The sequence below is a fragment of the Columba livia genome, chromosome 2, assembly GCF_036013475.1.
Source record: "Columba livia isolate bColLiv1 breed racing homer chromosome 2, bColLiv1.pat.W.v2, whole genome shotgun sequence".
Lineage (NCBI taxonomy): Eukaryota > Metazoa > Chordata > Aves > Columbiformes > Columbidae > Columba > Columba livia.
The window spans coordinates 162,898,327-162,912,192 of record NC_088603.1 but is presented as its reverse complement, the minus strand read 5'-3'; the positions used below and the strand labels follow the sequence as shown (position 1 = coordinate 162,912,192).

General features: G+C 64.6%; 1 protein-coding gene across 3 annotated transcripts in view; it reads right to left on the bottom strand.

Annotated features, from left to right (window-relative positions):
• Positions 1-73: 73 nt before the first annotated feature.
• PARP10 (poly(ADP-ribose) polymerase family member 10) overlaps positions 74-13,866 on the bottom strand; it is a 19,169-nt gene continuing 5,376 nt past the window's right edge. The window contains exons 3-11 of one of the 3 annotated variants that reach the window (XM_065054725.1): positions 10,640-10,885; positions 9,109-9,482; positions 8,425-9,029; positions 8,140-8,352; positions 7,922-8,060; positions 5,636-6,478; positions 5,424-5,557; positions 5,172-5,313; positions 74-1,097 (exon numbers count right to left, since the gene is read on the bottom strand). In XM_065054725.1, coding sequence (XP_064910797.1) covers positions 757-1,097; positions 5,172-5,313; positions 5,424-5,557; positions 5,636-6,478; positions 7,922-8,060; positions 8,140-8,352; positions 8,425-9,029; positions 9,109-9,482; positions 10,640-10,885 — 3,037 coding nt within the window. In that variant the 3' untranslated portion in view covers positions 74-756. Of the gene's footprint in view, positions 1,098-5,171; positions 5,350-5,423; positions 5,558-5,635; positions 6,479-7,921; positions 8,061-8,139; positions 8,353-8,424; positions 9,030-9,108; positions 9,483-10,639; positions 10,886-13,866 lie in introns of all 3 variants that reach the window. The other 2 variants (XM_065054723.1, XM_065054726.1) reach the window with 2 other exon arrangements.

Below are 13,866 nucleotides of genomic sequence, written 5' to 3'. Positions count from 1 at the left end.
GGGACCCCCCGAGGGACCGACCCCGGCGTGGGGGACAAACAAGATGGGATGAGCCCAAAGGGCCCAAAGCAGCTCCGGGACCCCAACCCGCAGCCCCCCCGCGGGGATACGGGCTAAAGCTGCACCTTTATTTCCGCTTCCACCCGCATTGCACTGGCGCCCCCGAGCCCCCCCACATCTCGGGGGGAGCAGAGTGGGACCCCCCCACGGTCTGAGCCCCCGGGGCCCATTGGGGAGCCCCCAGACCCCAAACCCCCCAGGGAGCATTGGGGGCCCTGGTGCCCCCCAGCAGGGCTGGCGGTGCCGGGGGTCTGGGGGGCCCAGGGTGGGCAGGGGGTGTGGGGGGGTTCAGGGTGGGGCAGGGGTGCTCCGGGGGCTCAAGGGGGGCCAGGGGGACTCATTGGGGCTTGGGGGGGATCTGGGGGGACTTAGGGGGGCAGGAGGGTTTGGGGGAGCTCAGGGGGCATCAGGGGGGGCCCCACGGGGGTTTGGGGGGGCTCAGGGGATTTGGGGGGACTCAGGAGACATCAGGAAAGGCCCAGGGGCGTTTGGGGGTGCTCAGGGGGGCTCAGGAGACATCAGGTGGGGGCTCGGGGGGGGTTTGGGGGTGCTCAGGTGGGCTTGGGGGGTCCCAGGGGGGTTTGGGGTGCTCAGGTGGGCTCAAGGGGTTGGGGGGGCTCAGAGGTTATCAATGGGGCTCTGGTGGGCTGGGGGAACTCGGGGGACATCGGGGGGCCCAGGGGGGTTTGGGGGTGCTCAGGGGGTATCAGTGGGCTCAGAGGACTTGGGGGGGCTGGGGGGGTCCCCGCGGCACCGGCAGGTGAGCAGGTACTGGGGGTAGGCCTGGGTGTCGTTGAAGATGACGAAGATGGCGGGGTGGCGGGGGTTGTCCACCACGCTGTCGAAGCGCCGGGGGGGCCCGGGGCCGGGCCGGGGGGGGGGCACGCGCAGCCCCGGCGCCCCCCCCGCGAACGCCCCGGTCAGCACCTTGGCCACGAACACGAACTTGGAGCCGCCGGGGCCGCGCGGCGAGTAGCGATCCCGCGCCGACAGCGCCGCGCGCGCCGCGAAGTACACGCCCAGCCCGTAGAGCGCCGCTGCGGCACCCGCAACGTCACCCACCGCGGCCACGCCGGCCCAGGGCACCCCAACCCATGGCACCCCAAAACAATTGCACCCCAACCCATGGCACCCCAAACCCTTCCACACCAAACCATGGCAGCCCAACCCATGGCACCCCAAACCCATGGCACCCCAAAACCATTGCACCCCAACCCATGGCATCCCAACCCCTTCCACACCAACCCATGGCACCCCAACCCATGGCACCCCAAAACCATAGCACCCCAACCCATGGCACCCCAACCCATGGCACCCCAAACCCATGGCACCCCAAACCCATGGCACCCCAACCCATGGCATCCCAACCCCTTCCACACCAACCCATGGCACCCCAACCCATGGCACCCCAAAACCATAGCACCCCAACCCATGGCACCCCAACCCATGGCACCCCAAAACCATTGCACCCCAACCCATGGCATCCCAACCCCTTCCACACCAACCCATGGCAGCCCAACCCATGGCACCCCAAAACCATTGCACCCCAACCCATCCCACACCAACCCATGGCACCCAAAACCCTTCCACAACAACCCATGGTGCCCCAAAACCCTTCCACCCCAACACATGGCACCCCAAACCCTTCCACACCAACCCACTGCACCCCAACCCATTGCACCCCAACCCCTTGGCACCCCAAATCCCATTGCACCCCAACCCCTTCCACACCAACCCACTGCACCCCAACCATTTCCACACCAACCCATGGCACCCCAACCCATTGCACCTCAAACCCATTGCACCCCAACCCCATTGCGCCCAAAACCATTCCACCCCAACCCATGGCACCCCAACCCATGGCACCCCAAACCCTTCCACACCAACCCATTGCACCCCAAAACCATTGCATCCCAACCCATTGCACCCCAAACCCATGGCACCCCAACCACTTCCACCCCAACCCATTGCACCTTAAACCCATTGCACCCCAACCCATTGCACCCCAAAACCATTGCACCCCAAACCCATGGCACCCCAACCACTTCCACCCCAACCCATTGCACCCCAAAACCATTGCACCCCAACCCATTGCACGCCAACCCATGGCACCCCAACCCATTGCACCTCAAACCCATTGCACCCCAACCCCATTGCACCCAAAACCCTTCCACCCCAACCCATGGCACCCCAACCCATGGCACCCCAACCCATTGCACGCCAAACCCTTCCACACCAGCCCATTGCACCCCAAAACCATTGCATTCCAACCCATTGCACCCCAAACCCATTGCACCCCAACCCATTGCGCCCCAAACCCTTCCACCCCAACCCATGGCACCCCAACCCATGGCGCCCCAAACCCTTCCACACCAACCCATTGCACCCCAAAACCATTGCATCCCAACCCATTGCACCCCAAACCCATGGCACCCCAACCACTTCCACCCCAACCCACTGCACCCCAAAACCATTGCACCCCAACCCATCCCACGCCAACCCATGGCACCCCAACCCATTGCACCTCAAACCCTTTGCACCCCAACCCTATTGCACCCAAAACCCTTCCACACCAACCCATTGCACCCCAACCCATGGCACCCCAAACCCTTCCACCCCAACCACTTCCACCCCAACCCATTGCGCCTCAAACCCATTGCACCCCAACCCCTTGCACCCCAAACCCATTGCACCCCAAACCCATGGCACCCCAACCCATGGAACCCCAAAACCATTGCATCCCAACCCATTGCGCCCCAAACCCTTCCACACCAACCCATTGCACCCCAAAACCACTTCCACCCCAACCCATTGCACCCCAAACCCATGGCACCCCAACCCATTGCACCCCAAAACCATTGCACCCCAAAACCATTGCACCCCAACCCATTGCACGCCAACCCATGGCACCCCAACCCATTGCACGCCAAACCCTTCCACACCAATCCTTCCACCCCAAAACCCATTGCACCCCAACCCCTTGCACCCCAAACCCATTGCACCCCAACCCATTGCGCCCCAAACCCTTCCACCCCAACCCATGGCACCCCAACCCATGGCACCCCAAACCCTTCCACACCAACCCATTGCACCCCAAAACCATTGCATCCCAACCCATTGCACCCCAAACCCATTGCACCCCAACCACTTCCACCCCAACCCACTGCACCCCAAAACCATTGCACCCCAACCCATCCCACGCCAACCCATGGCACCCCAACCCATTGCACCTCCAACCCTTTGCACCCCAACCCCATTGCATCCAAAACCCTTCCACACCAACCCATTGCACCCCAACCCATGGCACCCCAAACCCATGGCACCCCAACCACTTCCACCCCAACCCATTGCGCCTCAAACCCATTGCACCCCAACCCATTGCACCCCAAAACCATTGCACCCCAACCCATCCCACGCCAACCCATGGCACCCCAACCCATTGCACCTCAAACCCATTGCACCCAAAACCCTTCCACCCCAACCCATGGCACCCCAACCCATTTCACGCCAAACCCTTCCACACCAATCCTTCCACCCCAAAACCCATTGCGCCCCAAACCCTTCCACACCAACCCATTGCACCCCAAAACCACTTCCACCCCAACCCATTGCACCCCAAACCCATGGCACCCCAACCCATTGCACCCCAAAACCATTGCACCCCAAAGCCATTGCACCCCAACCCATTGCACGCCAACCCATGACACCCCAACCCATTGCACCTCAAACCCATTGCACCCCAACCCCATTGAACCCAAAACCCTTCCACCCCAACCACTTCCACCCCAACCCATTGCACGCCAAACCCTTCCACACCAATCCTTCCACTCCAGAACCCATTGTACCCCAACCCCTTGCACCCCAAACCCATTGCACCCCAACCCATTGCGCCCCAAACCCTTCCACCCCAACCCATGGCACCCCAACCCATGGCACCCCAACCCATGGCACCCCAACCCATGGCGCCCCAAACCCTTCCACACCAATCCTTCCACCCCAAAACCCATTGCACCCCAACCCCTTGCACCCCAAACCCATTGCACCCCAAACCCATTGCGCCCCAAACCCTTCCACACCAACCCATTGCACCCCAAAACCACTTCCACCCCAACCCATTGCACCCCAAAACCATTGCACCCCAAAACCCATTGCACCCCAACCCATGGCACCCCAACCCCATTGCACCCCAACCCCATCGCACCCCAACCCCATCGCACCCCAAAACCCCATTGCACCCCCAAAATCCCAGGTTCAACCCCAAAACCCCATTTCACCCGCCAAAATCCCCAATTTCACCCCCAAAACCCCCAATTCCACCCCCAAAAGTGCCCAATTTCACCCACGAAAAAATCCCCAATTTCAATTCCCCAAACCCCAGTTTCGCCCCCAAAACCCCCAATTTCTCCCCCCAAAAAATCCCAGATTCACCCCCCAAAAATATCCCAATTTCACCCCCAAAAAATCCCAATTTCACCCCAAACCCCTCAATTTCACCCCCAAAACATCCCAGTTTCACCCCAAAAAATTCCATTTTCACCCCCAAAAGCCCCAATTTCACTGTCAAGAATCCCACGTTCACCCCCAAAAAAACCCCAATTTCACCCCCAAACCCCCAATTTCACCCCTTAAACCCCCAATTTCAACTCCCCAAACCCCAGTTTCAACCCTCAAACCCATAATTTCACCCCCAAAAAATCCCAATTTCACCCCCAAAAAGTCTCCAATTTCACCCCCAAAATCCCCAGTTTCACCCCCAAACCCCTCAATTTCACACCCAAAAAATCCCAATTTCACCCCAAAAAGTCCAAGATTTCACCCCCAAAAGTCCTGGATTTCACCCCCAAAAATCCCAAATTTCACCCCCAAGAAATCCCCAATTTCACCCCCAAAAACCCCCAATTTCATCCCCCCCCAAATCCCAATTTCACCCATGAAAACATCCCCAATGTCACCCCCTAAAACCCCAAATTTCACCCCCAAGGACCCCAATTTCATCCCCTAAAACCCCAAATTTCCCCCAACCCCTCTCCTTCAGCCCCACCGCGGCACTGCGGGTGCCGGCGCCCCCAGCCCCGGCGCCCCCGCCCGGCGTTCCGGCCGCGGCCGCTCACCGTTCCTGCCGCAGAAGCTGCGGTTGAAGCCGTGCAGGCAGATCTCGCGGCTGGCGCTCTCGGTGGTGCCGTGGAACAGGACGCGCTCCACGGCGGTGCCGGCGGCGCCGGCGCGCTCCATGCTGCTCTTTTTGAGCTGGTACTGCTCGTACAGCAGCGGGTGGATCAGCTTCTGCACCTGCCGCGGCACCGCGGGCGCTCAGCCGGGGTCACCGCGCGGCTCCCGCGGCCCCCGGTGCCACCGGCGCCCACCTGTACCACGGCGATGGTGCCGCTGAGTTCGTCCAGCGTGGCGTAGAAGTGGCCGACGGCGTCGTGGAACTCGGGCGAGTCCTCAGGCAGCGGCAACAGCCGCACCTCGTCCTCCGGCCCCGGCGCCCCCAGCCCTGCCGCACACGGCCCCGGTGAGCGCGCCGCGGCACCGCCCCGCGGCAGGGGGACAGCGCCGGGGCAGCCGCACGCACCGAGCAGGCCGGCGGGGGGGCAGCTGCGGGAGACGGCGGCGGCGGCGGCGGCGCCAATGTCCAGCTCCTCCATGCGCCGCAGGTCGACGGTGACGGGCCGCCCATCCAGCAGCAGCTCCAGCCGGGGCTCCTGGCGCTGCCACGCGTGCTCCAGCAGCGCCGCAGCCTCGGGGCCGTAGGGGACGGCGGTGCCGCCGCGGTCCCAGCGCACCCAGCAGGCGGCGGGGGGATGGCGCTGGGGCAGGCGCTGCAGCAGCTGCGCCAGGTCGCGGGCGGCGGGCGCGGTGTACTCGGCGAAGCCGCGCAGCGTGGCGGCGCCGGCGCGCAGGTCCAGGCGCACGGCGTGCCGGCGCTGCAGCAGCGCCAGGCAGGGCCGCACGGCCCCCGGCAGCGCCCGCAGCCGCTCGCTCGCCACCTCCCGCGCCCGCAGCCGCCGGCACAGCGCCCGCTCCAGCTCCCGCGGCGCCGCCGATGCGTCCCGCTCAAAGGCGCAGAACAGCGTCACCTGCGCCGTGTCCGCTGCCGCCGCCGCCTCCTCCAAAGACGCCTCCAGCGCCGCCAGCAGCCCCGCGGCCGCCTCCTCCTCCTCCTCCTCCCGGCGCCGGCAGCGCAGGGACAGCGCGGTGGCCCGTGCCAGCTCCTCGTCCTCGCGCCACGAGCTGTCCATGGAGCGCTGCACCGCCAGCGCCAGCTGCGCCTCCTCCTCCGCCCCGGCATCACCGCCGGCACCGGGATCGGCCTCGGGCTCCTGCTCCATGGCCATGTCGCCGGGGGGCAGTGGGGCGGCCTCATCGCCGGCGGCTTCATCGGGACGCAGAGCGGCCAGCAGCTCCTTGATCTCCTCTGCCGGGGAGACGGGGGTCAGTGCCGGCACTGGCCACAGCACCAATGCCAGCTCTGAGTGCGGTGTCAACCACAGCCCCAACCGCAGCGTCAACCACAGCGTCAACCGCGGCGTTAACCACAGACCTAACCATGGCGTCAACCACAACCCTGACCGCAGTGTCAACCACAGACGCAACCGCAGTGTCATCCGCAGACCCAATCGTGGCATCAACCACAGACCCAATCGTGGCATCAACCACAGACCCAACTATGGTGTAAACCATAGACCCAACCGCGGCATCAACCATAGACCCAACCATGGCGTCAACCGCAGACCCAACCATGGCGTCAACCGCAGACCCAATCGTGGCATCAACCACAGACCCAATCGTGGCATCAACCACAGACCCAACTATGGTGTAAACCATAGACCCAACCGCGGCATCAACCATAGACCCAACCATGGCGTCAACCGCAGACCCAACCATGGCGTCAACCGCAGACCCAATCGTGGCATCAACCACAGACCCAATCGTGGCATCAACCACAGACCCAATCGTGGCATCAACCACAGCCCCAACCGCAGCGTCAACCACAGCGTCAACCGCGGCGTTAACCACAGACCTAACCATGGCGTCAACCACAACCCTGACCGCAGTGTCAACCACAGACGCAACTGCAGCGTCAACCGCAGACCCAATCGTGGCATCAACCACAGACCCAACTATGGTGTAAACCATAGACCCAACTGCAGCGTCAACCATAGACCCAACTGCGGCATCAACCATAGACCCAACCATGGCGTCAACCGCAGACCCAACCATGGCGTCAACCGCAGACCCAACCATGGTGTCAACCACAGCGTCAACCGCAGCGTTAACCACAGACCTAACCATGGCATCAACCACAACCCTAACCGCAGTGTCAACCACAGACGCAACCGCAGTGTCATCCGCAGACCCAATCGTGGCATCAATCACAGACCCAACCGCGGCGTCAACCACAACCCGGACCACAGTGTCAACCACAGATCCAACCATGGTGTTCAACCATAGACCCAACTGTGGCATCAACCATAGACCCAACTGCAGTGTCAACATTAGGCCCCACTGCAACATCAGTCACAGCCCTGACCGCGGCGTCAACCATAGACTCAACCGCGGCGTCAACCGCAGACCCAACCGTGGCGTCAACTGCAGACCCAACCGCGGCGTCAACCGCACACCCAACCGTGGCGTCAACCACAACCCTGACTGCAGTGTCAACCACAGACCGAACCATGGTGTCAACATTAGGCCCCACCGCAACGTCACCCACAGCCCTGACCGCGGCGTCAACCACAGCACCAGCCTCAACACCAAGCACCAGCCCCAACCACGGCACAGGGGGACCCAGCACCCCCAGCCCCTCCCGCGGTGGCCCTGGCACAGCGGGTACCAGAGCAGCCCCCCCGCCCCTCACCGATGTTGGAGTGAACGGCGTCCCCATCGTCACCGTCGCCCCCGTCGGTGTCATCGTGCAGGTCATGGTGCCGCGCGGGCGGTGCCGCGGCCAGGGGGTCCCATTGGCAGCTTGGGGGCAGCAGCTCCAGCAGCTCCAGCTGCGGTGTCAGCGGACGTGTCAGCGTCACCGCGCGCGGCAGCAACCGGTACAACCCCCCCGCCCCACCGCGGCGGTACCTGCGGGTCCGGGGGGCTCCACGCGGCGCCGTGCAGGTGTGCCACGCACTGGTAGCGCCGCTCCAGCTGCCGCAGGACGCTCTGCCCGCCGCTGTCCCGCAGGAACCGCGCCACGCCGGGGAGGCGCAGGGTGACGCTCTGCATGCCCACGCTGCCCAGCAGGCTCTGCACGAACTCGGCGGCCGCGCGGCACCGGCCCGGCTCCCCACGCACCTGCCCACGGCACCGCACGGTCAGCTCCGCGCCGGGCACCGCGGCGCCGGGAGCCGCCCGCCCACGACTCACCCGGAAGCCGGCGATGTCGTCCCCCTCCAGCGGCAGCAGGGACACGTCGCCGATGCTGCCCAGCAGGTCCTGGTAGTGCCGCTGCAGGTACCGCACGGCGCCCGGCTCCGCCGGCACCAGCACCTCGTCCTGCGCCGGCCCCTCCTGGCACCAGCCCGCGATGGTCACGTCCTCGTCACTGGCTGCACCGTCACCAGCCATGTCCCCATCGCCAGGCCCCTCCAGGACAGCAGCTGGTGGCTCCTCCGGCACCAGTCTCGATGCCTGCAGCTCTGCCGGCTCTGCCGCCTCCAGCCTGGCAGGTGCCGGGGGGAGCGCGGCTGGTGGTGGTGCCGGCTCCAGTGGGCGAACCATGACTGGTGGCAGCTCCATGTCCAGCAGATTCATGTCCAGCGGGTTCACGTCCAACAGGGGCTCCATGTCTGGCGGGGGCTCCGTGTCCGGCGGGGGCTCCGTGTCCGGCGGGGGCTCCATGTCCACTGGGGGCTCCGTGTCCGGTGGGGGCTCCGTGTCCGGCGGGGGCGGCTCCAGGAATGGGTAGTGTGGGGCGAGCGCCAGTGCGGTCTCCTGCAGCCGGTGTGGCCTCTGCAGCACCCGCTGCACCACTGCGGGGGGACGGGACGGGCAGCGGCGCCGGGCGCGTTCCCCGGCATCCCCCGGCACGGCCCCGGCGTCCCCGCTCACCTGCCGGCTCCCGGAAGGTGACGATGGCGGCGGAGGCGCCGGGCAGCAGCCGCACGTCCCGCACGCTGCCGCCGCCGCTGCGCCGGTTCTCGAAGTAAAGCTCCAGCAGGTCGCGGCTCAGCGCCGGCGCCGCCGCGCACACCAGCACGCTGGGGGTCTGTGGCAGCCGCAGCAGCGCCAGCGCCGACCCCCCCGGGCCCCCCCGCTGCGCGCGCTGCTCCGCCGCCGCCAGCTCTGCCGGGACAGCGGGGCTGGGGGCACGCGGCAGCACCCGGTGCCGCGGCGCCGCGCCCCAAAATACCGCCCTGGTGCCGGGCGATGCCACGGACCCCGCAGCCCAAAGCAGCATCCTGGTGCACGGCAGCACCACAGCCCTGCACCCCAAAACGATGTCCTGGCACCGGTGCTGCACCACAGACCCTGCGCCCCTAAACACCGTCCCAGTGCCAAGTAGCAGCACAGACCTGGCACCCCAAAACACTGGCCCGGTGGCAAGCAGTGCCACAGACTGCACCCCAAAACACCGCTCGGGTGCCAGGCAGCCCCAAACCTCAACCCGTCACCCCAGTGCTCCCAGCACCCCAACCCCTCATCCCAGTGCTCCCAGTACCCCAACCCATCATCCCAGTGCTCCCAGCGCCCCAACCCATCATCCCAGTGCTCCCAGCGCCCCAACCCACCATCCCAGTGCTCCCAGCACCCCAACCCATCATCCCAGTGCTCCCAGCATCCCAACCTCCCATCCCAGTGCTCCCAGTACCCCAACCCCTCATCCCAGTGCTCCCAGCATCCCAACCTCCCATCCCAGTGCTCCCAGTACCCCAACCCCTCATCCCAGTGCTCCCAGCATCCCAACCCACCATCCCAGTGCTCCCAGCACCCCAACCTCCCATCCCAGTGCTCCCAGCACCCCAACACCTCAACCCAGTGCTCCCAGTACCCCAACCCATCATCCCAGTGCTCCCAGCACCCGAACCCCTCATCCCAGTGCTCCCAGCACCCCAACACCTCAACCCAGTGCTCCCAGTACCCCAACCCATCACCCCAGTGCTCCCAGCACCCCAACCCATCATCCCAGTGCTCCCAGCACCCCAACCTCCCATCCCAGTGCTCCCAGCACCCCAACACCTCAACCCAGTGCTCCCAGCACCCCAACCCACCATCCCAGTGCTCCCAGCGCCCCAACCCATCATCCCAGTGCTCCCAGCACCCCAACCCACCATCCCAGTGATAACAGCACCCCAACCACTCATCCCAGTGCTCCCAGTACCCCAAAACCTCAACCCAGTGCTCCCAGCGCCCCAACCCATCATCCCAGTGCTCCCAGCACCCCAACCTCCCACCCCAGTGCTAACAGCACCCCAACACCTCACCCCAGTGCTCCCAGCACCCCAACCTCCCATCCCAGTGCTCCCAGCACCCGAACCCCTCACCCCAGTGCTCCCAGTCCCCCAACCCATCACCCCAGTGCTCCCAGCCCCCAACCCAGAGCGAGGGGGTCCCGTCCCCCCAGCCCCGCACCGTATCCCACCTGTGGGGCTCAGGGGGTCCCGCAGGCTCAGCAGGGCCGTGCCGGGCATGGGGCCCTGGCACACGCCGACGGTGCCGCGGGGCCGGCCCAGCAGCGGCTCCAGCAGCGGCTCCAGGCGCTCGGGGGGGTCCCGGGGCTCCAGGCCCGTCAGCAGCAGGTGCCGGGGGTCCCAGGGGGGCGCCGGGAGCACCCCCAGCTCCAGCCCCCCCAGCCGGTGGCTGTCCTGGGACAGCACGTTCTGGGCGTCTGCGGGGGACACGGGGTCACCACATGCCAAACGGGGGGCGCAGCAGCCACCAGTGCTCCCGGTGGGGCTGGGGACCAACAGCACCCACCAGTGCCCCCAGTGACAACAGGGACCCCATTGTGCCCCATCCCAGTGCCCCCAGTGGGAACAGGGACCCCATTGGGCCCCATCCCAGTGATCCCAGTGACAACAGGGACCCCATTGTGCCCCATCCCAGTGCTCCTAGTGACAACAGGAACCGCATTCTGCCCCATCCCAGTTCTCCCAGTGACAACAGGGACCCCATTGTGCCCCATCCCAGTGCTCCCAGTGACAACAGGGACCCACCCCATTGTGCCCCATCCCAGTGCTCCCAGTGACAACAGGGACCCCATTGTGCCCCATCCCAGTGATCCCAGTGGGAACAGGGACCCCATTCTGCCCCATCCCAGTGCTCCCAGTGACAACAGGGACCCCATTCTGCCCCATCCCAGTGCTCCCAGTGACAACAGGGACCCCATTGTGCCCCATCCCAGTGCTCCCAGTGACAACAGGGACCCCATTGTGCCCCATCCCAGTGATCCCAGTGGGAACAGGGACCCCATTCTGCCCCATCCCAGTGCTCCCAGTGACAACAGGGACCCCATTCTGCCCCATCCCAGTGCTCCCAGTGACAACAGGGACCCCATTGTGCCCCATCCCAGTGCTCCCAGTGACAACAGGGACCCCATTGTGCCCCATCCCAGTGCTCCCAGTGGGAACAGGGACCCCATTGTGCCCCATCCCAGTGCTCCCAGTGACAACCGGGACCCCATTATGCCCCATCCCAGTGCTCCCAGTGACAACAGGGACCCCATTGTGCCCCATCCCAGTGCTCGCAGTGACAACAGGGACCCCATTGTGCCCCATCCCAGTGCTCCCAGTGACAACAGGGACCCCATTGTGCCCCATCCCAGTGCTCCCAGTGGGAAGAGGGACCCCATTGTGCCCCATTCCAGTGCTCCCAGTGACAACAGGGACCCCATTGTGCCCCATCCCAGTGATCCCAGTGGGAACAGGGACCCCATTGTGCCCCATCCCAGTGCTCCCAGTGACAATAGAGACCCCATTGTGACCCATCCCAGTGATCCCAGTGACAACAGGGACCCCATTGTGCCCCATCCCAGTGCTCCCAGTGGGAACAGGGACCCCATTGTGCCCCATCCCAGTGCTCCCATTGACAACAGGGACCCCATTGTGCCCCATCCCAGTGCTCCCATTGACAACAGGGACCCCATTGTGCCCCATCCCAGTGCTCCCAGTGACAACAGGGACCCCATTGTGCCCCATCCCAGTGCTCCCAGTGACAACCGGGACCCCATTATGCCCCATCCCAGTGCTCCCAGTGACAACAGGGACCCCATTGTGCCCCATCCCAGTGCTCGCAGTGACAACAGGGACCCCATTGTGCCCCATCCCAGTGCTCCCAGTGACAACAGGGACCCCATTGTGCCCCATCCCAGTGCTCCCAGTGACAACAGAGACCCCATTGTGCCCCATTCCAGTGCTCCCAGTGACAACAGGGACCCCATTGTGCCCCATCCCAGTGCTCCCAGTGACAACAGGGACCCCATTGTGCCCCATCCCAGTGCTCCCAGTGGGAACAGGGACCCCATTGTGCCCCATCCCAGTGCTCCCAGTGACAATAGAGACCCCATTGTGACCCATCCCAGTGATCCCAGTGACAACAGGGACCCCATTGTGCCCCATCCCAGTGCTCCCAGTGGGAACAGGGACCCCATTGTGCCCCATCCCAGTGCTCCCAGTGACAACAGGGACCCCATTGTGCCCCATCCCAGTGCTCCCAGTGACAACAGGGACCCCATTGTGCCCCATCCCAGTGCTCCCAGTGACAACAGGGACCCCATTGTGCCCAATCCCAGTGCTCCCAGTGACAACAGGGACCCCATTGTGCCCCATCCCAGTGCTCCCAGTGACAACAGGGACCCCATTGTGCCCCATTCCAGTGCTCCCAGTGACAACAGGGACCCCATTGTGCCCCATCCCAGTGATCCCAGTGGGAACAGGGACCCCATTGTGCCCCATCCCAGTGCTCCCAGTGACAATAGAGACCCCATTGTGACCCATCCCAGTGATCCCAGTGACAACAGGGACCCCATTCTGCCCCATCCCAGTGCGCCCAGTGACAACATGGACCCCATTGTGCCCCATCCCAGTGATCCCAGTGACAACAGGGACCCCATTGTGCCCCATTCCAGTGATCCCAGTGACAACAGGGACCCCATTGTGCCCCATTCCAGAGATCCCAGTGGGAACAGGGACCCCATTGTGCCCATCCCAGTGCTCCCAGTGGTGCTGGGTCCCCCAGTCCGTCCCAGTGCTCCCAGTGACAACAGGGACCCCATTCTGCCCCATCGCAGTGCTCCCAGTGACAACAGGGACCCCATTGTGCCCCATCCCAGTGCTCCCAGTGACAACAGGGACCCCATTGTGCCCAATCCCAGTGCTCCCAGTGACAACAGGGACCCCATTGTGCCCCATCCCAGTGCTCCCAGTGACAACAGGGACCCCATTGTGCCCCATCCCAGTGCTCCCAGTGACAACAGGGACCCACCCCATTGTGCCCCATCCCAGTGCTCCCAGTGACAACAGGGACCCCATTGTGCCCCATCCCAGTGATCCCAGTGGGAACAGGGACCCCATTCTGCCCCATCCCAGTGCTCCCAGTGACAACAGGGACCCCATTGTGCCCCATCCCAGTGCTCCCAGTGACAACAGGGACCCCGTTGTGCCCCATCCCAGTGCTCCCAGTGGGAACAGGGACCCCATTGCGCCCCATCCCAGTGCTCCCAGTGGGAACAGGGACCCCATTGTGCCCCATCCCAGTGCTCACAGTGACAACAGAGACCCCATTGTGCCCCATGCCAGTGCTCCCAGTGGGAACAGGGACCCCATTGTGCCCCATCCCAGTGATCCCAGTGACAACAGGGACCCCATTGTG